The sequence below is a fragment of the Malaclemys terrapin genome (genome assembly GCF_027887155.1).
Source record: "Malaclemys terrapin pileata isolate rMalTer1 chromosome 20 unlocalized genomic scaffold, rMalTer1.hap1 SUPER_20_unloc_2, whole genome shotgun sequence".
NCBI lineage: Eukaryota > Metazoa > Chordata > Testudines > Emydidae > Malaclemys > Malaclemys terrapin.
This window is the reverse complement of record NW_026530189.1, coordinates 432,359-458,637: the sequence shown is the minus strand read 5'-3', so window position 1 is coordinate 458,637 and position 26,279 is coordinate 432,359. Positions and strand designations below refer to the sequence as shown.

At 51.3% G+C, this 26,279-nt stretch overlaps 1 protein-coding gene and 1 non-coding gene across 2 annotated transcripts; one reads left to right on the top strand and one right to left on the bottom strand.

Moving 5' to 3' along the window:
• Window positions 1-5,818: 5,818 nt before the first annotated feature.
• On the bottom strand, window positions 5,819-5,892 carry TRNAT-AGU (transfer RNA threonine (anticodon AGU)). Its single transcript has one exon. It is a non-coding gene; the product is annotated as a tRNA-Thr (tRNA).
• A 3,148-nt stretch (window positions 5,893-9,040) lies between these two features.
• LOC128829542 (gastrula zinc finger protein XlCGF57.1-like) lies at window positions 9,041-25,348 on the top strand. The gene is made up of 2 exons (XM_054015009.1): window positions 9,041-9,219; window positions 20,401-25,348. The coding sequence occupies exons 1-2, from the start codon at window positions 9,069-9,071 to the stop codon at window positions 21,924-21,926; spliced, it is 1,677 nt and encodes a 558-aa protein (XP_053870984.1). The 5' UTR covers window positions 9,041-9,068; the 3' UTR covers window positions 21,927-25,348.
• Window positions 25,349-26,279: the final 931 nt, after the last annotated feature.

Genomic DNA, 26,279 nt, shown 5'->3' with positions numbered 1-26,279 from the left:
TCTCTGAACGTTATACACAGACGTGGCCAGTCTGGACGTACGTGTGTGAGTATGAAAGTGTGCCCACTCTCAGCCGCAGTAAGTCTGAGAACCGGAGAGGGATTTAGCCATTCCTCTTTCCACCCCGGCTGACCGGGAAGGGTGTCAGGTGGATCTACCCCAGTCGTAGCAGGACTGGGCAACAGAGAAGTTGGAGAAAAGGGAAGAGTTGTGTACTTGATAACTAGAATTGAGCAATTAAGAGCATAGATCATGAACCAGGCAGCAACTCAAACCTACGCCCAGGGCAAGTTGCAAGCCTTGAGACAGGACTTCCAGGCAGAAAAGGAAGCACTGGCTAAGCAAGTACCGGTCCTTCAGGGACTTGTCAGAATTTAACCATTTGTGTTTGCATATGCTGTAAGAGCAGTGTGTTTGCCACAAGAGAAAATTGAATAGTTAAATGCCAATGGGCAATGCGTTTTGCCCAAGTGGCAAGCCTCACGGGGGAGGACTTGGGTAGCCTTGTGAGTAAGAAGATAAAGAGAAGAGACCAGGAAGGGTGGGGGCTAGTTGAGAAGCCCACCCTCCTATCTAAATTGGTAGTGAAAAAGCTGGTGCCCATGGAAGGGACGGTTCAGCGAGAAAAGCAGGATCGGGCCCAAGCGGGCAGGCAATAGATAGAGAGATTGGAGAACAGGTTGGAAACTTTGAGGGCATAGTGGAAGGAAAGGAGTAAGTAATTATAAGCATGGGGATTTCAAATCCCCAGGATAATAATTGAAATGGTAAAATGTGTGTAAGACAGAGTCTTTGTACCAAGGTGCAAGGCTCTCCTTTCTTCTGCAGAATAAAGCAACTCTTCCTTATCCCTGTCTGGCTGTTATTGGCTCTCAGCTAGGTGGACCCGATATTTTGGTGACAGTTAATGGCGACTCCGGTTAATGAATTTCTGTCTTATACATTTAGGTGTTAGGTGTGTGGATGGAACTGAGCCTCTCATTCGTAATTCCTCAGAGTGGAAGCCATCGCGTGCAATGAAGCTCTGAGGTTGAATTGGGATCCTTCTGTCCCGTCCCCTGTAGCGGTCAGTATTAGTAGAAATTCCTGTAATAGGATCCTATTAGGCCATAATTCCCTCTGTTCTCTGTGTAATTCTCTGTTAGAGTGTCAGCAGGCAGATGGGTGGGTCTCTGGTAAAACTCTCTAAGGATAGCCCTTTGGATTATATGTTAAGTAAATGGCCTTTACCCGGTGTTCAGGAAAGAATAAAGATTTGAATTTGTTTTTGGGTAACAAAATAGCAGATAAAAGATCTGGTAAAAAGAGAGAGAAGGACAGTGCCCCTGGCTCTGTGTGGTCGAACTGTCACTTTACTAGGGGTGCATGGAGATTTTGTAAGCACAAAAGAAACAGTTACACCTTGTGTAGAAATTGATGTGGCTAGTGTTGTGGAAATTGAATTGTGGATAGGATGTGCATTTTCCCCAGAACATGTGCAGGGTATATTGTAGCAGAGGTAAAAGAAATGCAAACCTACCAATATAGGTTGTGTCGTCTCTTTCAGATCACTGGGTGTTTGAAAGCAGGAGTTAGAAGTAAAAGGCAATCAAAAGTCTGGGAAAGTTAATTGTGACTTTTTACATAAGAATTTTTAAGCTGTGGATAGCTTTGGATCTGGAAGCAAGCCAGAAAGCATCTGTATTAATGCAATTTTCTAACTAATAATGTAGAAGCCACTGAAACCTGGGCTGCCTATGAAACAAATACAAAGAAATATGGGGTAATTCCTCTGTTTTGTCTAAAATCAACAAGAGTATGTGTGTATATAAAGGAAATATTTTAAGCAATGACTGACTACCCAGAAGGGGTAGACCTCTGTTCTTTTGTCTTTCAGATCATCAGAGAAAACGGATGCCAGCTGAACAGCATTCAATGTACCATGCATTTACTGGTACAATAGGAATTATTTTTGTGTTCTTTGTCCTGTCTTGTGGTGTTTGTCTTGTGGCCAGAATTGTTGGGTTTAATATTTTCATAAGACAGTCTAGTTCAAAATTAAATAGAAGGGTTAAATCAAAAAAAGCAGATACTTGTTTTATTCAACTTGGAATACAAAAAGTGTTTGGATAAATCAGGAAAATGTGATATACTAAAGTGTAATACAGTTGCTTAAGTAAGAAAAAAAACTTCATTGGCCAGATTTTTTTTTAATTGAAAAAATTGTTGTTAAAATTTGCATACCAACAGTCTTTGGAAGCAAGGACATGGAAGGTTAACCCACTCCCCATATTGCCCATGGGATCCTTCTGGCTACCTCAGATTTCTAGCCAGAGGGCTGGGGAGGGAGGAAAGCTATTGGACACCTGAGGTTGTACTGAGTGCACTCCTCAAACGTGGGTGTGCTGGTCCTGGTTTGTTGGTCCAAAGCTCTGTAATAAAGTTATTTTACTGGAAGGGTGTACATGGCATACATTGAATAATAAGACTAATGTACTGTATAATGGCAATGTGTATGTGTTCATTGTTGGGAAAAGGTGTATAAGTGAAGAGTGGAAGTTTCCTTTGTAGGTTAAAAGAAGCCAAGAAGGGGAGAAGGAAAAAGAACAGAACGAGTTAACTGAGAAAAAAATAGCTAGCAAGCTCAGTCCAAAGATAAGATGCTGGCACCATCCAAGGACACTGCCCACAGCTAAGACTTGGCTGATAGCCAAGAAAAGGGGGGCCTGAATGTGCCCAAGCAACTATGAGATCTGCAAAACACTGCCAGGCATTAATGAAATGTGTTAGGTTTCTTTTCTCACAGATAAAAGAAGTGCTACCCAAAGACCCTAGCAGCCCTGCCATTCATTGAAACAAGGAGACTGAGTCTACGTAAAGTCTATCAACGAAAGACTGCTTTGGCTCCACACTGGAAAGGCCCTTTCCAAGTCCTGTTAACCACCACCACCACTGTGAAGTGCCAAGGACTACCTGCCTGGACCCATGCTTCTCACTGTAAAAAGACCCCTCCACCTCGGGAGGACTCTCCGACTGATGATAAGCCTATTTCTCCTTCTAGCTCTGCTGTGTCTTCTGGACAGCAGGAAAAAGAAAGAAAGAAAAAAAAAGACAAGGTGAAGTGCTAGTAACCTCTCCCTTGTCCACTGACAGACCTACTGTGCCTCTGGATTTTTCTAGAAGAAGCAAAACCATTACAGGGTGATGTGCTAGTAACCTCTCCCCTGTATGATGCTAAACCACACTGTTTCAGGAAAAGAGAAGAAGGAACACTTGCTTCATTGAAACCACAAAGTCCAGGGATTCCTGACTACAAGAGACATTAAGAACTGACCCTGGTGAAGAAACAAAGAATTATACACTGGCAGGAAGAAACTTGTGGGACCCATGCTTGGGAATGTGGTATAGTACTACACCAAAAAGAAATGTATTAGGATATCAATGAACTGTGATTAACACTACACTAGGGACTGTTAAATTTTCATTACCCTTATCCAGTTTCCAGATTACCTCTACATACCCAAATTGCTCACAGGGGGCTGCCATTAGATTAGCACAACAGAGGGCTTGGGTTATTTCTTCTAGAAAGAAGAGAGACTTGACCGGATCCCTGTGGGATGGGGCCAATAATGCAGTAGCAGTCTGGAATATTTTTAAGAACCAGGAACATGATGAGAAATTGGGCCAACTAGAGAAGGCCATAGGCCTTGTTTCTGGAGCACAACTAACCCAGGTACAGGCTGGAGTTGGTGAGTTACATGTTATTTCTGCCCTTAGTTCAATGACCCAGAAGTTGCTGACAGAGATGGTATTGAATATCACTGAGGCTGGGAAGGCATTGCAGTGGGATCTAGCATGCTCAGAGATTCAGGATTTCTTGAATGACCAGCTAATGGCCATTCGGAATGATCTAGAGCACCAGGCTTGGCCCACTGCCCTTACAGACACGTTAGGAGTACCATCTGATCTGTGGCCATGGAGACATACTTGGAAACTTTCTGGGTGGAAGTGTGGACGTTCTCAGTGCTCCTTCCAAGCATATGGACCGGTTCAGGGGGTGTGGGCTCCCACATACCGAATCCTGCCGGGTCCATGGGGAGGATGCATGTGGGATTGGGTAATTCACCGAGACATCTGGGAAATTAGACCTCCTGGTATGCCCAATCGATTTTTAGTCAGTGCTCCTGGGATTACATCTGACATTTGGGTGGGGTTAGGGAGACAATGGACATTTTGGCCGTTACAACCCCCACAGCTTCAGTGTATCCGTAAACTGAAGCCAGGAGAAGTTGTTACTCTTCATGACTACATTTGCTGGGAGGGTAGGGGACAAGGAACTACCCTGACAGGACACTTATTTTTTTAAGCTAATGATAGCTGTGTGTATGTTAAAGCCACTACATTGCAAGACATACATTTTAATCTCACTACCACTGCAGGCAATCATATCATTTATTGGCCTGCAGATAGAGTTTTTCAAGTAGCCCTTAGGTTCCAGATACCCTTTAATTGGACTAGCTTACTATCTGATAGATTTCAAAATTTGCTTTCATTGTTACCTGAGATTCAGAAAATCTCTGAGGTACAAGGGCAAATTCACATGCTTCAAAATGTATATCAAGTAGAAAAGTATGCCTTTCACACTGCTTATAGAGTATCCACCTTATGTACTAAATATGATGTATTGTGCTTTATGACAAAGGCTGTACAACAACCCCATTATAGTATTGCTATGGGAATGTTATTGCTTGTATTGTTATTAGTTAGTTTAGGATTATGTTATTGTTGTTGTAAAAGACGTAATAATAGTAATACCTTTCATGTTCATGCTAATCATGCATTGTCATTGCATCCAATCAAAACCCCTAAGGTTGAAGCATCTGATTTAGAATCAGAAGTCCAGGACTTGATGCAAATAGAGATTTGAGAATGTTTGTTGTACTAGAAGTACAAAAGGGGGGGGTTGTGGAAGCAGAGAAAAGAACTGACAGAAGGGAACTGCAATGCATGATGGTTGTTAGCAAGAGTCAGGCTAACTGTAACCCTGATAACGCGAGATTTGTAGAAGCGAGGATTGTGTGAGGCGGGTGAGAAAGAGCTGTGTAAGAAGTTATGATGACCTCAGCATAGATAAAGTGTAGAAGACCTTGGGTAGATAAGGTATAGAAAATAATTGTATGTTGGCAAGAGTCAAAACAACTGAGGAAATGAGATATCAAGATGGCCTATGTATAAACAAAAATGCTGCTGTCCCTCATTATTTTTGTAATGAAAGGTATAAATGCTTGCTGTAATTAGTTATCAGTGAGAGACCTGTTTACCTCTCTCCCTCTGCACATGTGAGAGTTAATAAAACATCTGACTTGCTATACCTAAACAAATAGTGAGAACTCAGTTTTTCTCCGACAACTGGGAGCCGGATCCAGAATCTTGTTTTTACCCAGCAGGTGCCTTGACCAGCTTAGCCACGGCGCCGCCCTCAGAGGCGTTTCTCAACCTGCTCCACTTCTTCCCCAACGACAATCGAAAGTGAGGTGAACTGGGAGTAACGCTCCATTTCTGGACAGCCCTGCGGAGGTGGCGCTCTCTGGATCTCCGCACGATGACATCCCTGGCGAATCGCAAGGGCCCGCGGCATGGGCTCTCGTCCTGTTGCAGTCAAACCACCTCCTTGCCAATGCCCATCACGGCAGCCTTTTCATCGGCACCTGGAAGAATCCAGCCAGAAGCCGCTGCTCCACAAAGAGGTCTCTTCTTTTACAAGCCTTTGCCAGCCCGGCCTAGGGAGGGCTTTTTTCCTGGAAGGAAAAAGGAAAATGTGAGCAGAGGAGACAGAGCCAGACACCACTGGGAGTTGAACCCAGGCTCTCCTGTTTACTGGACAAGCGCTTTAGCCGGCTTAGCCATGGTGCCTCCCTCCTGAAAGTCCCCCATGCTGCTGTACTTGATGGTCCCAAATAATCCCGGCCCAGTCCAAAGCAGAGATTTAATCCAGTTCCCTCAAGAGTGGCAGACATGGAGCTACCTGGCTCTCTCTCTCCTCTCCTCTTTCTCCCCGGAGCTCTCCTTTCTTACGCCACGGTGACAAAGCACTGGTGTTGGCAACATTTTTGTCACTCAGGGGTGTGAACCCCGCACCGAACAACGTAAGTTTTGCCGGCATAACCGCTCGGGTGCACAGCCCCGTGTTGGCAGGAGACGCTCTCCCGTCCCCACGGCTCTGCCGCTCGCGGAGCTGGCTTTATCACGTCGAACGCAGTGGCCAGCGCCACCTTGCAGTGGCGCCGCTGGAAGCTTGTACGTGTAGACATGGCCTTACTGTGGGAGCTCTGACCTGCTCCTGCCTGTCATCCCTCGGGGATTTCTCACCTCTAGGGCCCGGGCGCCCTCTTTTAAGGGCAATTGCAGTGAGCTGATGGGTGACGGGTGCACTGGCTCTGTTAAAGACTCATACACTTTAAGGTCAGAAGGGACCATTATGATCATCTAGTCCGACCTCTTGCACAACGCAGGCCACAGAATCTCACCCACTCCTGTATCAAACCTGTGTCTGAGCCATTGAAATCCTCAAATCGTGCTTTAAAGACTTCAAGGTGCAGAGAATCCTCCAGCAAGTGACCCGTGCCCCACGCTGCAGAGGAAGGCGAAAAAAACCCTGCCAATCTGCCCTGGAGGAAAATTCCTTCCTGACCCCAAATCTGGCGATCAGCTAAACCCTGAGCATGTGGGCGAGACTCACCAGCCAGACACCCAGGAAAGAATTCTCTGTAGTAACTCAGATCCCACCCCAGCTAACATCCCATCACAACCATTGGGCATATTTACCGCTAATAGTCAAACACCAATTAATTGTCAAAATGAGGCTCTCCCATCATACCCTCCCCTCCATACACTTATCAAGCTTAGTCTTGAAGACAGATATGTTCCCTCTCCAAGGGGCAGAGTTGCCCTGTGACACGCGTAGCAGCGAGCAGGCAGGGGAGAAATTTCTTGTGAGATTCCAGTTCCTTTAATTTCAGGAAAACCCAGCCTGGGTAGGGAAAAGCCTTCGTTTCCCAGGAATCAAACACAGACTAGAGAAACGGAGCAGCAAATCCCAACCGCTAGATCATTGGCTCTCAACCTCTCCAGACGACTGTACCTCTTTCCGGTGTCGGAATTGTCTTGCCTACCCCAAGTTTCACCCCACTGAAAAACGACTTGTTTACAAAATCAGACATCGACACACAAACATGCCCTATGACTGAAAGATGGCTGACGGTCTCATTTTTACCATATCATTATAAAATAAATCAATTGGAATATAACTATTGTGCTTAAGAACATAACATAAGAACATACTGGGTCAGACCAAAGGTCCATCTAGCCCAGTGTCCTGTCTTCCGACAGTGGCCAATGCTGGGTGCCCCAAAGGGAATGAACAGAACAGGGAATCATCAAGTGTCCATCCCCTGTCATCCAATCCCAGCTTCTGACAAACAGAGGCTGGGGACACCATCTCTGTCCATCCCGGCTAGTAGCCATTGATGGACCTAGCTTCCATTTCAGTGTATAGACCAGGGCTTGGCCACCTTTCAGAAGTGGGGTGCCAAGTCTTCATTTATTCACTCTGATTTGAGGTTTCACGTGCCAGTCCTACATTTTAACGTTTTTAGACAGTCTCTTTCTCTAAGTCTATAATATAGAACTAAACTATTGTTGTATGTAAAGTAAATAAGGTTTTTAAAATGTTTAAGAAGCTTCCTTTAAAATTAAATTAAAATGCAGAGCCCCCCGGACTGGTGGCCAGGACCCGGGCAGCGTGAGTGCCACTGAAAATCAGCTCGCGTGCCGCCTTCGGCACCCGTGCCATAGGTTGCCTACCCCTGGTATAGACTATAAAGCAATATAATCAAGTCATGGTCTGTATGAAATTTTAGTTTGTACTGATTTCGCTAGCGCTTTTTATGTAGCCTGTTGTTAAACTTGGCAAATGTTTAGATGAATTGATGTTACCCCCTGGAAGACGTGTGCCCCTGGTTGAAAACCACGGCCCTAGACTACCAGGGAGGAGTGGGGAATTTCATGACGCATGACACACACAACACTGAAAATTCCTGTTTGTTTTTTTCCAGTGAGCTCATTTCCTAGCAGAGGAAAACAAATATTTTTCTCCATTTCATGGATTAGGCTTTGTCTACACTACGCAGCTTTTAGCGACACACCGGTGCCGCTCTATTGCCGGGATGCTAAAAGTCGAGTTTGTAGGCAGGAAAAAATCTTCCACCCCCAACGAGCGGCGTTAGCGTTGTTGGCCGGAGCCGTTCACACCGACGTTTTTCCTCGATAAAACGCCTGTCTTTCGGGGTGCGCGTGTGTGGGTTTTTTCACACCTCTGAACGACAACAATTTTGTCTTTCACTTGCCAGTGTAGACAAAGCCTCAGACAGGGGCAGGAATGGGCAGAGACAGGCACGTCCCTGCATCATCACCATCAGTTTGAACCTAATGAAAAACATGAAGTTCAAACCAAACCTTTCCTTTCTTGATGCTCTCCCTCACTACTCACCTGCCGCCCCCCGGCCCCGGGGAAGATAAAGGGCCTGAGGCTTCTGACAAAACTTTTCTCGTTCAGGGGTGTGTCAGCGCCCCACTTCAGTGGGTGCAAATGCCGCTGGTGAGGACGCCCGTCACCAGCAGAAGGAGGGTCGCGCCTGGACGCCAACAGTGGACTGAATTACTGCGGGGTCTGGAAGTGGATCTGAATTAAGTCGACCTAATTCTGTAGTGTAGACAAGAGTCGCTTTCCTGTTCCCGGGGGGGCGCGTTCACTGTCCCGGACTGGAGCAGGACCAACAGGCACCAGAACCTCTGTGTGTGTAAACACAGTGACTCTGGAAGAGGAGGAACAGGGGAGAGGAGGGCTAGTGGTTCCCTCCTGAGAAAATCCCCTGGCCCAGGGAGTGTGTGACAGGCTGCAGCCCGGGTTGGGCTGGAAGGAGACAGGAAGGGGCTGGAATAGCTAGGAGCAGGGGGGTGCTGGCAGGAAGGAGGCTGGGAGAACAAAGAACAAGCCCTGGGCAGCTCCTGGGTGTGGGTGCTTTGGAAAAATGCAAGATGCCGCGGCTGCTGCTTCCCCGGTGGGGTCTGCGCAGGGGGAGAGCCCTTCATTAAAGGGGGAAGACCTTCTCCGGCTGGAATCTGCCCCCCTAGGGCAGCCCTGGGCTCTGCGGACCCCACCCCCTGAGCTGGAGACAGCAGGTAACTGAGGGGGAGAGGGGATGCTGGGGATGGGGAGGAAAGTGCGTCTCTGCCCCAGTGGGGTTGGGAGCCTCAGATCTGGCAGCCCCTGGGAATTTTGTCCCTTGTTCAGGAGACTGGGCTGGTCAGTGCTTTGACCAGGAGCAAACCTGGGGAGATTCAGGCGAGGAAAGAAAAGGGATTTCCCCTGTGTGTGTGTGGAAGGGGAGGTGGGCCAGGGCAGGGGTGGAAAACAAGGCAGAGAGGGAGGGAAGGGGAAAGACAGTGTGAAAGGCGGTGGATTGGACTGGGTGCCTCCAGGGGCAGCCAGGTCAGGGGGCTAATGAAATCCTTGCTGGTTTTGTCACTTGTCCCTCAAATACAGATAAAATTCTCCCTAATAATCACCTATGAATATAAAACCCCTGCAGATCCCCCCTCCCACCCCTGCTTTTCTCTCAAATTATTTGCTTCTGTCTCTAGTCTCCTCTGATCTTGCCCCATTTTCTCTTTTAATTCTTCAGTGTCCCTTTAAAATCTCCTCCGATGCGGGATATTTCCCCACCTGTGTGACCTGCCACAAACTGTCCTTGTTTCGATGGGAAATGGTTGCCCCCGAGTCGCTCCCCAAATGGGAAGGGGGTCAGCGGGTGCAGCTTGGAGAATCCCGGAGACTCGGCTGCTTCTGGGGTGGGCTGGGGCGGCCGCTGTCTGCCAGCAAGAAGGCATGGAAGGGGTAAGGAGGGGGCTGCCCAGTTCGAGGTTACCCAGCCCCCAGTGCTGTCCCCACAATGGCCTAACATTGCTCCCTGCCAGCTACCAGTCACCTGCCCACCCCAGCCGCTGTCCCCACCCCACTGCCTGCCCCATAACCCATCACTTGCCCTCTTAAAGCAGCATCCCAAAACTCCTGGCGCTGTCTGGCGGTGGTGGTGGGGGACTGTTCCTGTCCGCAGGTCTATTTCACTTTCCTATCCCATCCCTTCTAACCTTCCCACCTGTCTCAGTTATTTAACAGTGTCACAAACCTCGAAAGAAGAGGTAAAGAAATCCGTAACGGTGAGAGTCACTGGTGAATCATTGGAACAATTTACACCGGCCGTGGTGGAGTGTCCATGACTGACCATTGGTAGATTGTTCGGATCTTCTCATCTCTTCAGATCTTGGCTTTTTCTCTCTCTCATATGATCAAATATTTCATTTTTTGACCTATCTTCTCCCCAGTTCTCAAAGATTGATATAAAATACCCTAACATTTTGCCCTGCTTTCCCCACTCCCCAATCATGTTACTTATGTTGTTCTTAACTAGGGTGACCAGATGAGGTAAACAAAATATTGGGACACATGGGGGGGGGGGGGGGGCGGGGTGCAAAAAAAAAAGTCGAGTCAGTCCCGCTGGCGGAGCAAAAAAAAAACAAACAAAAAACCCAGCGCTGCCGGCGGATATCGGGACAAACTGCATCCTGACCAAAGATCGGTCGGGACATGGGACAAACCCCGAAATATCAGGAGAGTCCCGATATTATCGGGACATCTGGTCACCCTATTCTTAACCTCTGAGGATCAGACAAGAAGCAACGGGCTTAAATTGCAGTCAGGGTGGTTTAGGTTGGACATTAGGAAAAACGTCCTGACTGTCCGGCTGGTTAAGCCCTGGAATAAATTACTTAGGGAGATTGTGGAACCTCCGTCAAGAGCAGGTTGGACAAACCCCTGTCAGGGACGGTCTAGATAATAGTTAGTCCTGTCTTGATTGCAGGGGACTGGACTAGACGACCTCTCCAGATCCCTTCCAGTTCTACAATTTTATGACTCCAGTTAACATTCCCTGAGATTTCCCCGTCTTTCTAATGATCAAATAGGAGTCTAAAATCTCCACAGATTTGGGCCTTTTCTCCAATTCTTGATCATTGCTATAAAAGTCTAGCACCCGTCGCCCCTTTTCTCTCCGCGTATCAAATCCCGCTACGAAATTCACTCGCATTTTCTCTCTTTACCGCCTGTTGGCCACTGGTATAAAATCCCTCACAGGGCCCCCCTAAAACAGGAAGTCATTTTGGCATTGCTGGGACAGGTCGACAGGACCGTCCTTGCCAATGCTGGTGCCCTACGCAGCCCGAGCACCTGCTCCCCCCCGCGCGGAGGGTCTGGGTTGCACTCAAGGCCTGCGGGCCCGGGGGATTAGTGGGGGACCGGGAGCAGGAAGCGGAACAACCTGGCCCCAGCCCGCTCTGCTCCCCCCGCCCCAGCCATGTCGCTCAGGGGAGGAGGCTTGGGGGAAGGGGATCCGCCTCCCCCCCACACTCACCGGCGGCGGGAAGCGGAGCGACACAGTGGGAAGAGGTGGGGCAGGGGCAGAGGGGGTTGTGGCGGGCCCCGCACCCCCTTAGGAAAGCACGGGGGGGGGGCAGCTGGGGGATGGATTCCCCAATGTCGTGGTGCCCTATGCAGCAGCGTATTCTGCGTGTGCCTAAGGATGGCCCTGCAGGTTGACTATTAGTTTCACCAGAAAGGAACTCAGATCGGAGGACAGCTCTGGACCCAAGCTTGACTCTCTCCCCTCTTCCCCTTTTAGGAAATGGGATGTACATTTATCTCCCACCAAGGCCGGGAATCCAAACCTCCGCCCCTCACCCCGGTCCCAGCTTCTTCAGCGGGGGGACTCAGCTAAGAACGGCGCGTAGACCTGGTACCGAGAGGTACCGGGTCCCTTTAATTCTCTCTTCCGCCCGTTAGAGGGGGCGCTCCCGAGAGAGACCGGGAAAAGGCTGGGGCATCAAACAAGCTTGTAAACCGGTGACACCCCAGACGGCGGCTAAGTGTCCCCTGGCACAGCTGCTGCCGAACCCTGGGCCGTGGTGGCCCCGCCTCTTCCCGTCCCTGCTCCGCCCCTTCCCCGAGGCTCCAATGCCCGCCACTGCCTGGCTGAGTCCCTCCTCTCCATCCCCGCCCTCCCCCACGAGGCCCCCTTCCCTCGCCGGCCGCTCACCGCGTCCCTGCGGGCAGTGGGGGTCTCGCGGGGCAAGGGGGGTGGGGGAGAGGAGGGACTTGGGGAGGGGCGGTGGGGAATTGGGGGGGCCCAAGTGGGAATGGGGGCGGGGCCTGGGTGGAGTGTGGGCGGGGCCAGGGGAGGAAGAGGCGGGGATGCGGGCAGAAGAGGTGGGACTAGAGGGCTAGCCACCCCCATGAGTGACAGCTGCCCTCTAGGACAATGCCCGGGGGAATTGGATTCTGCTGTCCTGGAGCGTTTGCTTCAGAGACGTCTACTGGAGGGATAAACCAGGTCTCCGAGGTTTAATCCCGGTGGGAGGGGCTGGGCTGTAATAAAATCCCTAAGGCCATGTCTTCACGACACAGATTTGTCGACTTAGGTTACGTCGGCGATCACCCCACTGCTGCAATACAACCGCGTCGGCGCGTTCCTGCAGCGCTCCGGGCGAGTCCCCCGTCGGTGCTCTTGCATCGGCAGCGAGAGCAGTGCACCATGGGTAGCCATCCTGCCGTGCAAATCGCCACCCTCTGCCGCTGGGAGTTCTGGGCAGGGACCGCAGGGCCTCACGGGGGTGGGCTCACCGTCCCGGGATGCGGTTTTCTCCACCCCGTCATTTCGATGGGCTTCTGACAACATTTTGTGCCCCTTTTCAACGGCGCCCACTGCCCTTGTAAACGGCGCTCCCACCATCTCCACTTGAAAGCACGATGGATCCCGTGCTGCTCTCCCGTCTTGTGCCCGCGCCGAGCAAACAGGAGGTGGAATTTCAAAGATTCCCCAGGTCTTTAAAGATGGAGGGGCACATGCCTGTGTATCTGGATGCAGGCACAGGTGCTGGAAGTAGGGGTGCAGGGGGTGCTGCCGCACATAAGAACGGCCAGACTGGGTCAGACCAAGGGTCCATCTACCCCAGTGTCCTGTCCTCTGCCAGTGGCCAATGCCAGGTGCCCCAGAGGGAATGAACAGAGCAGGGAATCGTCAAGTGATCCATCCCCTGTCGCCCATTCCCAGCCTCTGGCAAACAGAGGCCAGGGACACCATCCCTGCCCAGCCTGGCTAATAGCCATTGATGGACCTATCCTCCATGAACTTATCTAGTTCTTTTTTGAACCCTGTTATAATCTTGGCCTTCACAACACCCGCTGGCAAGGAGTTCCACAGGTTGACTGTGCGTTGTGTGAAGAAGAACTTCTTTTTATTTGTTTTAAACCTGCTGCCTATTAATTTAATTTGGTGACCCCTAGTTTTTGTATTATGAGAAGTAGTAAACAACACTTCCTTAACCTGACTGAAGTCAGCACCCGCTGACTTGAAGGGGTTTCCGTTATATGCAGGGTTTACGGTTTGGTTCAATGGCTTTCAACACCCTGCATTGTACAAATTGTTCCAGCGTCCCTGGCTGAGGGCAGCAGAGTTCAAACTGGTGACCGGAACGGTCCCTATGGGCATTGTGGGATAACCTCCTGGCTTTTCTCGACAAAACCGTGTCGTGTAGAGTTGGCCTGCATGTTTCCCAGGGTGGCAGAACCTTGAAAGTCTGGTTGTAGGGGGAAAAGCCCACGGGGGAATCAGGGAAGGAAATGGGAAAAAGCTCCATGTGAAATTTCTCCAGTTGCTCTTCTTACCTTTATAGCTGCAGAAGAGCATTCCCGTTTCACTCCAGATCTAGGTGGTCAGGGGCCTGGTTTTCGACCAGAAACTCTGGTCAAAAAGGGACCTAACAGTGTCCAGTCAGATCTACTGACTGCACACCCAAAGTCCGGTTAGTGCGGGTAGGAGAGGCGGGGCCATCTCTGACCTGCATTGGGCAGCTGCAGCTCCCAGCCCCGGCTCTGCAGGCGAGTTTCTCCTGACCCGGGCGGGGAGGTGGGAGGGGAAAAGCAGCGAGCGATAGAAGGAAGGAGGGAAGAGGAGTGAATGAGGGGGTGGAGCCTCAGGGGAAGAGGCGGGACAGGGGAGGGGCCTCAGGGGGAGGGGCGGGGCAGGGGAGGGACCTCAGGGGGAAGAGGCGGGGCAGGGGAGGGGCCTCAGGGGAAGAGGCGGGGCTGGAGAGGTTCCAGATGGAAGAAGAGAGCCAGTAAATGCACAGGACAATGAGAGCTGCTAGAAGTGGGAGGAGGGCAGGAAATACACAGTGGGGAGAAAGGGAGAGCGCTGGTGTGAAAAATCTGCCAGACCTAGTTGAACATGGGGCATGGTTTCTAGGAACAGACTCCTGGGGGTTGGGACGTTCCCTATTTGTGGAAGAGGAAATAACTCACCTATCCAGGGCTGGGAAAACTTCCCAGACTCCCAGAGCTGAAGCCTGACTCTCTTGACCCACTTCATTATTTGCTGCTTCCCCGACCTTTGTGTCGTCTGGCAATTTATCAGTGAGGATTTTATGTTCTCTGCCAGGTGACTGATAAAAATGATAAATAGTGTAGGGTCAAGAATCAATCTTTGGGGGACCCCACTAGAAACACACCCGCTTGACCATGGTTCTCCCTTACTTTTTGAGACCTCTCAGTTAGCCATTTTTGTATCCATTTACTGTGTGCCATGTTAATTGTGTATTGTCCTAGTTCAGGGGTATGCAACCTATGGCATGCGGGCTGAAGGCAGAACACGAGCTGATTTTCAGTGGCACTCACACTGCCCGGGTCCTGGCCACTGGTCCGGGGGGCTCTGCATTTTAATTTAATTTTAAATGAAGCTTCTTAAACATTCTAAAAACCTTATTTACTTTACATACAACAATAGTTTAGTTCTATATTATAGACTGATAGAAAGAGACCTTCTAAAAACGTTAAAATGCATTACTGGCACACGAAACCTTAAATTAGAGTGAATAAATGAAGACTCGGCACACCACTTCTGAAAGGTTGCCGACCCCTGTCCTAGTTTAATCAAAGTATCGTGTGTACTAAGTCAAATATCTTACCGAAGTCTACAGATCAACACTATTACCTTTATTGACCAAACGTTTAATGTCAGCAAAAAAAGATATCCAATTAGTCTGATAGGAACTATTTCCCCTAAATCTATGTTGATTGGTATTAATTCATCAAATCCAATATCAGCTACTTCATTAGCCTGCATGTTATCAATGTCAGAGTGACAGACCTAGAATTACTCGGGCTTTCACTCTTTCTAAATACTGGCACAGCACTAGCTTTCCTCCGGTCTTCTGGAACTCCTCAGTATCCAAGACCTACTGAAAATCGACATTATTGGTCCAGTGAGCACCTCGGCCAGCTCTTTTAAAACTCTTGCATACAAGTTAACTGGACCCGCTGATTTTAAAATGTCTAACTATGGTAGCTGCTGTTTCACCTCCGCCTGAGTTACTAGTGGAATGGAAAGAGTGTCTCCATCATCATATGATGTGACTGCATCATCTGTTTGTTTTTCCCCAAATACAGAACAGAAATATATATTGAACGCTTTTTGCCTTTTCTGCATTATTATTGATATTTTAGCATTTCCCTCTAGTAATGGACCCATCTCATGGTTAGGATTCTTCTTGTTTTTAAAAAACTTCTTCATGTTGTGTTTCAGTATGCTGACCCCAGGTTCAGTATCCTTCTGCTTCCCTTATTAATGTTCTACAATTCCAGCCTCTGACTCATATTCTTTTCTATCAACTTCCTCTTCCTTTTATGTGTTATACAGTAGAACCTCATAGAGTTTTGAACGCCTCAGGAACGGAGGTTGTTTGCAAGTCTGAAATGTCTAAAACGTCATGGTTGTTCTTTCAAAAGTTTACAACTGAACACTGACGTAACACAGCTTTGAAACTTTACTATGCAGGAGAAAAATGCTGCTTTTAACCATCTTAATTTAAATGAAACAAGCACAGAAACAGTTTCCTCACCTCGTCAGATCTTTTTTTTTAAAACTTTCCCTTTATTTTTTTTAGCAGTTTATGCTTAACATAGCACTGTACTGCATTTGCATATATATATATATATATTTTGTGTCTCTGCTTCTGCCTGAATGCGTACTTCCGGTTCCAAACAAGGTGTGTGGTTGACGGGTCAGTTCGTAACTCTGGGGTTCTCCTGTATATATATATTTTTTTAATGGAGTGGGTGTTGGGATTCCGACTGTCCTTGGACTCTTCTGGGATTATTTAATCTCCTGTATCAGCCTCCGGCTAGTAGATGTGTGATAAATATGAAAACCGTGCACCCTGGGGATGGGGGGTGGGCTCTCTCTCTCCTCACCCTGTTGCCTCCTGGCTGCTCTGAGCGGATTAGGCACGGGAATCCCTCAAAAACCTTCTTGGCCCGGCTCCCCGGCGGATAGTGAGGTTGTCAGGGGGCAGGAGGTAGTGAGCGGGGTAAGGATAGTGACATCCAGAGTAGTGATAACTTGATTATGTAATTTTCCAGGTTTCCCCTTTTTGCTTTATGTCCCTGGTATCATGTTTGGACCTGTGCGTTTTTGGTGGTGTTGGCCATTTTGAAAGATACGATTTTTAAATGTAATCTCTCTTTCTTGGGGGGGATGTAAAAACGAAGTTAATAAATTGAGCGTTTGGGCCTTGTCCTCATTCTAAGAGGAACATTTGCAGCTAGTACAGTTCTAAATAAAGCCAGTGGTTCCTAAACTTTTGCACCGGTGACTCCTGTCACATAGCAAGCCTCTGAGTGCAACCCCCCCCTTATCAATTAAAAACATCTTTTAATATATTTAACACCATTATAAATGCTGGAGGCAAAGCGGGGTTTGGGGTGGAGGCTAGCAGCTCATGACCCCCCATGTAATAACCTCGTGACCCCCCGAGGGATCCTGACCCCCGCAGTTTGAGAAGCAGTGGTCTAGGAAATAGGTGTACTATTTAGGGTGGTGTAGTAGTGTTTGGCCGAGGTTCGGCCGTCAGCGGGGCTGTGGGGTGTCCCACCGCCTCGCTACAGGTGGCCATGAGCCCAGTTTTCGACTGGAAAGTCCAGTAGAAAAGGATACTGGACAGTGTTCGGTCAAATCTACTGACCAGACACCAAAAGTCTGGTTACTGCAGGCTGGGAGATGGGGAAGCACCAGGTCATCACCCAGGCCGGCCCCTACTCAGCCAGGGGCTGCCTCCTACCTGCGTTGGGCGGCTGCAGTTCCCAACCCTGGCTCCGCAGGCGAGTCCCTCCCAACCCGGGCAGCAAGCGACAGGGCGAGGGGGGAAGAGGAGTGAATGGGGGTGGGGCTTTGGGGCAAGGAGCGGGGCAAGGGCTGGGACGGGGCTTCTGGGGAAAGAGGTGGGGCGTCGGGGAAGGTTCTGGTACTCCTGCGGGAGGGTCCTATTTTTAAATAGTACAAAGTGGGCAACCCTAACTATGTTATGCGCAGACTGTGGGACAGTCAGATGAGACCCTCTCTTGACGGGAGAGTATCTGTGGTGCCGGGTGTGAAGGGAGAGCAGGGGAGCAGAGAGCGGGGAGGAAGGCCCCCCGCTCCCGGGAAGTGGGCAGGGTGGGTGTCCCGGATCCCCAGCACCGGTGCCGTGGCCCCAGCTTTGGAGCAGTCTCTGGGAGGATCCCTTCTAGTGGGCCAGATCCCCTAGTGGGTCCCACTCTTCCACCAGGGTCAGTCTCGTTAGGCTGGGCGTCTGATCCGTCAGCACCCCTGCTCTGCCCCGCAGAGCCGTTCAAGGAATCCCACTGAGACAGACCCCGAGGGAGACTTGTACAGTCTTAGGGACCAATGTGCCTCCGCAGGCACCGTCAGCGGCACTCAGTCCGTGCTGTCAAACAGGAGGGTCTATTACAGGGGTGGGCAAACTTTTTGGCCTGAGGGCCAAATTGGGTTTCCAAAATTGTCTGGAGGGCCGGTTAGGGGAGGCGGTGCCTCCCCAAACAGCCAGGCGTGGCCCGGACAACACCCCCTATTCGACCCCCCCTGCTTCTTGCTCCCTGACGGCCCCCCCGGACTTCTGCCTCATCCAACTTCCCCTGTTCCCTGACCGTCCCCCCCGGGACTCCTGCCCCATCCACCCTCCCGGTACCTGTTCCCTGACTGCCCCTGGACCCCCCTCCCCTGACTGCCCCCTGCTGCCCCATCCAACCCCCCCTCTCCTTCCTGACGGCCCCCCCCAGGACCCCTGCCCCATTCAACCACCCCTTCTTCCTGTCCCCTGACCGCCCCCAGAACCCCTGCCCCTGACTGCCCTCTGCCGCCCCATTCAACTGCTCCTCTCCTTCCTGACTGCCCCCCCCCCCGGGACCCCTGACCGCCTGTTCCCTGCCCTCTAACCATCTTGACCCCTATCCACACCCCTGCCCCCTGACCACCACCCCGAACCCCCCTGCCCCCTTACCACGCTGCTTGGAGCACCTGTGGCTGGCGGCACTACAGCCGCGCCGCCCAGAGCACCAGGACAGGCAGCCACACCGCCAGGCTGGTGCCAGCCACGCGCCACGCTGCACAGAGCACCGGGTCAGGCCGGCTGGGCAGCTGCGCTGTCCAGCAAGAGCTCACAGCCGGCGACGGGGCGAGCTGAGGCTGCAAGGGAGGGGCACATGCAGCTCTGCCCCCCCCCGCTGAGCAGCAGGGAAGTCGGTTGCTGCTGCATTCCCAAGAGTTTGATTGACACGAGACCTAAGGCCCCCAGACAGCTAAGCACTGTTCACCCCTGTGTCGTAGCCCAAACAGTCCCTTTCCACCCACTAAGTAACCACACAGTGTATGAGGGAAACTGAGGCACACGTTGGGTTTCCTAACTCTATTACAGAATATTCCCACTTTGTCACAGCGGGAGAAAGGAGAGACCCTGGCTGGGGAGGAGGTGGGGGCCTGACTGCTGGTGATAGGGGCCGAGAAAGCTGGAACCCCCCTCGCACCCTTTCCCCCCTGGCATGCTCGGCCCCTGGGCCCGGTAGCCGGGCTAGGGAGGGGAGCAGCCCACCGCCGCCTCCCCAGCCAGACTCTAGAGCGGCGATCCGGAGCAGCCAGCTTCAACCGGCATGAGAAGCGACTCCGTCCACTCCCTGCCTGGCCCCGGCTGCTAGGGAGAGTGTCCGAATGTGCCGGGGAGGGGGAGGGATGCAGGGGGAGAAGGATGGAGCCCCCCTCGCAGATAACGTGGGGCGGGGATTGTGCGTCAGCTGGACTCAGGGCCGGGGAGTTGCTGCGCAGAGGAGACACGTGGGGCGCTCACGTGTCTCCCCTTGAGATTCAGGGCCACCCAGAGGGGGGGGGGCAAGTGGGGCAATTTGCCCCAGGCCCCACAGGGGCCCGCACGAGAATATAGTATTCTATGGTATTGCAACTTTTTTTTAATGGAAGGGCCCCCCAAAATTGCTTTGCCCCAGGCCCCCTGAATCCTCTGGGCAGTCCTGTTGAGATTGCGCCCCCCCCTGCCTTCAGCCACATGGGACTCCACGAGTGAGCTTCAGCCCCCTCTCCCACCAGGCTTCAGCCGTGGGGCTCTGGTGTCTAAAAATAAAATAAAATAAAGATCCTACATAAATAAATTACTATGATTTGGACCTGTACATGTGTATATTTATTTGTTTTTTTCCTAAAGTTAATTAAGTATTTTAGGAAAATGTGGCTGAGCGGCCACCAGCAAGAGTTGGCCAGCAAAAGGTTTGTTGCGAGAACTTCTGAGTGTCCAGCCCTTAGTCCCCTGGACACTGACCGTTTTCACCAATCTGTTTCTTGCAAAGAAACAGTTCGCTCCAGCTTACCCGTTTCACCTCAGATCACAGCTCCTCTCTACCCACAGTACTTCGATGAGTTAGTAGCAAAAGCGAGGGTAGCCGGATTGAATTGAGCGTAGAGGTTCAGTTGCAGGAAGGAGAAGTACTGGACAGAAATGGCTACATATAAAAATAAAATCAGAACCTGCCTTCTAAAGCGTAAGACTTCATGAACAAGGGACCCTCATGTCTGATAAAGTGTAGCTCACCCATTTTGGAGCCAAAAAGGCTGTGCTCCATCTTCCTGGGAAAAAAACCTCTTGCTGTCAGTTACCTTCCTTGGTGAAGGAACCAATATGTCCCTTCCTCTGAATGCTGGGGTGGGTTGTGAATTCAGAGTTGATCCCTCCCATCTCTTTACTTTGGGGAAGAGTTTTTTTTTTGGGGGGGGGGATTTCAGCTCCTGATTTCTTTGATTCCCTCCATCACTTATTTTGGTTCCTTCCCCACTTTTCCCATCCCTGTCTCGGAGGTTTTCTGTCTCCCCGGCACAGGGGATGACCCGTGTCTGGATTCTTTCTCTGTCCCAACAGGTGACACCGGGATGGCGAGTGAGAACGGGGAGGAGAAGCCCCAGCAGGATGCTGGTGATCCAGGAGGACGTTTGCTGTGGTTGGCCAAAGCCTGTGAGAGTCAGCCCAGGGCGGAGGAACCCGTCAGGAGCTGCTCACGCCGTATGAGGCACCGGAGCGTCCTCACGGGCGAGAGACCCTACCCATGCGCTGAGTGTGGGAAAAGCTTCAGCCAGAGCTCCTCTCTTATTAGACACCAGAGAATCCACACAGGCGAGACCCCGTTCGCATGTGCCGAGTGCGGGAAACGCTTTAGCCAGAGCTCTTCCCTGGTCACCCACCGGAGAATCCACACCGGCGAGACGCCCTACACCTGTGCCGAGTGCGGGAAAAGCTTCCGGCGGAGCTCAAACCTGATCACGCACCAGAGAATCCACACCGGCGAGACGCCCTACACCTGCGCCGAGTGCGGGAAAAGCTTCCGGCAGAGCTCAAACCTCATCACGCATTGGAGGATCCACACCGGCGAGACGCCCTACACCTGCGCCGAGTGCGGGAAACACTTCAGCCAGAGCTCAACCTTCATTCGACATCAGACCATCCACACCGGGGAGACTCCCTACGCCTGCTCCGAGTGTGGGAAAAGCTTCAATCGGTGCTCTGCCCTGATCACGCACCGGAGGATCCACACGGGAGAGACGCCCTACAGCTGCGCCGAGTGTGGGAAACGCTTCAGTCTGAGCTCGACCCTCATCGCACATCGGAGGATCCACACCGGAGACACGCCCTACACCTGCGCCGAGTGCGGGAAAAGCTTCCGGCAGAGCTCAAACCTGAACACCCATCGGAGGATCCACACCGGGGAGATGCCCTATGTCTGCGCCGAGTGCGGGAAACGCTTCAGTCAGAGATCAACCTTTATTAGACATCGGCGAGTCCACACGGGGGAGACGCCTTACCCGTGCTCTGAGTGCGGGAAAAGCTTCCGGCAGAGCTCCACCCTCATCACGCATTGGAGAATCCACATGGAAGAGGCCCCCTACGCATGCTCCAAGTGCGGGAAACGTTTTAGCCACAGCTCTGCCCTTATTAGACATCTGAGGATCCACACTGGGGAGACTCCTTACCCCTGCTCTGAGTGCGGGAAACGTTTCAGCCACAGCTCTGCTTTGACCACGCACTGGAGAATCCACACGGGAGAGACGCCCTACAAATGCTCCGAGTGCGGGAAAAGCTTCCTGCGAAGCTCCGGCCTCCGCACCCACTGGAGGATCCACACCGGCGAGACGCCCTACACATGCTCCGAGTGCGGGAAGAGCTTCAGCCACAGTTCCACTCTGACCACCCACCGGAGAATCCACACCGGGGAGACGCCCTATGCCTGCGCCGAGTGCGGGAAACGCTTCCGACAGAGATCCAGCCTCATCACACACCGGAGGATTCACACCGGAGAGACGCCCTACGCCTGCTCCGAGTGTGGGAAACGCTTCCGGCAGAGCTCAAACCTTATATCTCATCAGAGAATCCACATGGGGGAGACACGCTGAATGTGCTCTGAGTGCGGGAAAAACTTCCGTCATGGCGCATCCTTCCTCAGACACCAGAGAATCCCCATGGGTGAGAGACCCTATACGTGCGTCGAGTGTGGGAAAAGCTTCAGTGAGAGCTGTGCCCTTCTTAGGCATCTGAGAATCCACACTGGAGAGACACCCTACACCAGTGGGTCTCAACCAGGAGTACACGTCCCCCTGGGGATACGCAGAGGTCTTCCAGGGGGCACATCAACTCATCTCGATAGCTGCCTAGCTTTACAACAGGCTACATAAAAAGCGCGAGTGAAATCAGTACGAACTCAAATTTCCTACGGACAATGACTTGTTTATACTGCTCTATAAGTTATACATTGAAATGCAAGTACAATATTTCTATTCCAATGGATTTATTTTAGAATGCTATGGTAAAAATGAGAACATCAGCACATTTTTAGTACTAGGGTGGCCGGGACACTTTTGTATTTGTAGGTCTGGTTTTGTAAGCAGGTGAGGTGAAACTTTGGGGGACGCAAGACAAATCAGACTCCGGAAAGGGGTACAGTTGTCGGCAAAGGTTGAGAGCCGCTACCCTACAGAGAGCTCTCGCCTTATCACACATCAGAGACTCCCCATGGGTGAGAGACCCAACACATGCTCTGAGTGCGGGAAACGCTTTGGTCGAAGGTCAGGCCTTGTCGCCCACGAGCATGGGCGGGGTGTACCGTAGGCTGGGGCAGGCCGGGCCTCCCTGTGACCAAGTGGGGGATTTTCTTATCTTTTCGTGGTTTTCCAATGGTTTGCATGCAGAGGGGGTGAGACTCAGTGTCCCTGAGTGTTACTGGTTTAACGAGGGGAGGGGAGAGGGAGTTTGTGGGTACACAGGACCGGAGAGGGAACTTGGGACCCCAGCCAATGGCCTAGAGGAGGGATACCCCGGCGACTGGTGACCTGACGACCCTCACCGGAGACCCAGCTCAGGAGTCGTAGCCGGTTCTGGCCAGTGGGAGGACAGTGGGCTGCGGGGACAGGACCCCGGTGACCGGACCAGCCGGTTCCAGCCAGAGGGGGACGGAGAGGAGAGGAGGCCCAGAGGACCCTGTTTACCTGGAAAGAAGACAATGGACAGAGGCGGGGCTTGGGGTGGCTGGGGCCACACAGCACTGGGGGGCCCCCGGGTGCTGGGGCTGGGATCCTTTCTGTCCACTCTGTGGCGGGAGGCGCTGGGAGGAGGGAGGTGCTGATTAGGGCAGGCTGCCAGTTCTTTTTCCATGGGTGCTCCAGCCCCACGGAGTCAGCGCCTATGGGACAGAATGTCTCATTCCCAGTTGTTCGCGTGTTGATCAGAGTGGTAGGGGAAGATTGCACTATAACAAAAAGCAGCCCAGGGGATAAACGTCATTTCAGCCTCTCTTTCCTGAGGGAGATCAGGGATTCCCTCCTTCCGCATCGCCATCAAGATCCCACTTCTCCAATCCCAGCCCAGCCGTCCGCGTGAGCCGCAACAGAATTTATAATCCCCACTTTCTACCCCTCCAGCTCCTGCAGTGCCACACGATACAATGTTCGCAGCCCTCTGCGGGTGAGTTTTCTCGCTCTCATCCTAAATCAAACTCACTGAGGCTGGAGGTGAAAGCGCTGGAGGGAGTGATCAGTCCCTGTTTTAATCCTGGTTTCTGTCCATCGGAAAAGTATTTCTGAGTTTTTTCCTGCTGAGACGGGATTCTTTGCAAGGTGGGAACGTTGGCTGTTTTCCCCCATTACCGTGAGGCTAAAACTTTTTTGGGGGGAAATAGGACTGGTGAATAATAATGAAGTGGCTCTGAGTGAAGCAAGTTTGACTGCACCAGGGGAGAATACAATCTTCTCATTTTGAGTCATCAGACGTCACCTGCTCTGGAATTTCATTTTATAGGAAATTTGAAAGTGTCTGACACCCCTTTGTGTGCTGGGGTTTCCTCTCTGTCCTGATTGGTCAAATATTGGGATATTAGTTTTGTTTGACAGCTAGGGCCGGCTCTAGGATTTTTGCTGCCCCAAGCAGAAACAATTTTGCCCCCCCCCCTTCTTTTCTTACCCCACCTCCGGCCCTGCCTCAGCTCCGCCCCTTCCCCAAATCCCCAGCCCTGCCTCCTCCCCCCAGGCTCTCAAACCTGGGAGGGAGGGGGAGCAGCGGCGCGCAAATCAGCTGTTTCGCGCGCCGCGGCCACTCTGGATCTCCCCCTCCCTCCCAGGTTTGAGAGCCTGGGAGGGAGGGGGAGCAGTGGCGCGCGAATCAGCTGTTTTGCGTGCCATGGTGCGTGAGCGGCAGCAGCGGAGGTGAGCGAGGGCGGCCGGGGCACATTTTTAGGGGCGGCATTCTGGCATTCTTGTTTTGCTGGTGCCTAGAGCCGGCCCTGTTGACAGCATCAGCTCAGATTGATGGGCGGGGGGGAGGGGGCTACGAGAGAAACGATCATTCGCTTAAAACACACTGACCCCCCGCATATTGGCTTCCCAAAGCTGTTGCGGCCCAGACCAGACGGAAGGTTACTCCTGAAAATATCACCTTCTTAATCAGGTGCCGTTTAGACCATGCAATTCCTAGCTAGGTGGAGACGGAGGAAATGGAATGAACCGTGTTGTGGCGCTAACCCCTTGTAAATGCTGCAACCGTGGATGAAACGAATCGAGCGTTGAATGTGAGAGAGCTGCTGGATTCTGCCTGTTTTTTGATAGATAGGGACTGTGATCCAGGCCTGTGTCAAGTCCCTAATTTAGGTCTGTACCATCAGATTAAATAAATAAACTGGACGTGTTTGGGGAAGCCGTTCCTCATGATTACTCCTGAGATTTTGGGCGGATTCTGCTCCTGAGAAATATGACGTTACCCCCATCCAAGGCCAAGGATTAGACACGAATTTCCATAGAAATAGCAGATGTCCAAAGTTCCATGCTATGGTGGCCTATGGCCAGGTAAACTCTTTGTATTTAGAACCTGTGACGAAGTGGGAATGTTCTTAATATTTTCTCGGAATACTGGGTGGGTGCCTCAGTTTCCCCTATGCCTTTCTTAAGTATCTAGGTGGTGGGATAAGGGCATATGATTGTTGCAGAGCCCTAGAGGGGCAGGGGCGTGCAGGGGTCTGCACAGAGAATGGCCGACACCCTGTCTCCTGGCAACTGATGGTCTGGGCCCCTCCTTCGCAAGGTGCCAACTGAAGGTGCTGGAGAACAAAGATCAGGTGGTCTCCTTGCCTGGGAAAGAGACAAAGGCCAGAGGAGGGGGTGGAGGGGGTTTCTGTTTGGAGCTGGCTGGGGAAATGGAGGGAGGCCCAGCACTGGGGTCTGGGGTCCCCACCCCCCAAGATGGACCTGACTGAGGGGTCCTGTTTCCTGTACCTTTAAACTCTGTTTTGGACTGTGTTCCTGTTGTCTAATAAACCTTCTGTGTTACTGGCTGGCTGAGAGTCCCGGTGAATCGCAGGAAGTGGGGGGTGCAGGGCCCTGACTCCCCCACATTCCGTCACAGAACCCGACTCCCTAGCTCAGTGATATTGATTACAGTCCCACAAGTTGTCATGTTTCAGTGGGGAGCGATTGTCCCCTTCCCATTTGGATCTGAAGTATCATGAGACAAAGAGAGAAACGATTGATGGCCATTGCTTCCCCATGAATCCCCTTGTTGGACAAGAAGCTCAGCCATCCTACGCAAGTGATGGTCGCCCACGGGGGAAGGAATTTGTAAGACTCTGAGCTCAGGTTGCATGAATGTTGAGTTAAGAACATAAGAACGGCCAGACTGGGTCAGACCAAAGGTCCATCTAGCCCAGTATCCTGTCTTCCGACAGTGGCCAATGCCAGGTGCCCCAGAGGGAGTGAATCTAACAGGTAATGATCAAGTGATCTCTCTCCTGCCATCCATCTCCATCCTCTGACAAACAGAGGCTAGGGACACCATTCCTTACCAAGCCTGGCTAATTAATGGACTTAACCACCATGAATTTATCCAGTTCTCTTTTAAACGCTGTTATAGTCCTAGCCTTCACAACCTTCTCAGGCAAGGAGTTCCACAGGTTGACTGGGCACTGTGTGAAGAAGAACTTCCTTGTATTTGTTTTAAACCTGCTGCCTATTAATTTCATTTGGTGACCCCTAGTTCTTATATTATGGGAATAAGTAAATAACTTTTCCTTATTCACTTTCTCTACACCACTCATGATTTTATAGACCTCTATCATATTCCCCCTTAGTCTCCTCTTTTCCAAGCTGAAAAGTCCTAGTCTCTTTAATCTCTCCTCATATGGGACCCTCTCCAAACCCCTAATCTTTTTAGTTGCCCTTCTCTGAACCTTTTCTAGTGCCAGTATATCTTTTTTGAGATGAGGAGAC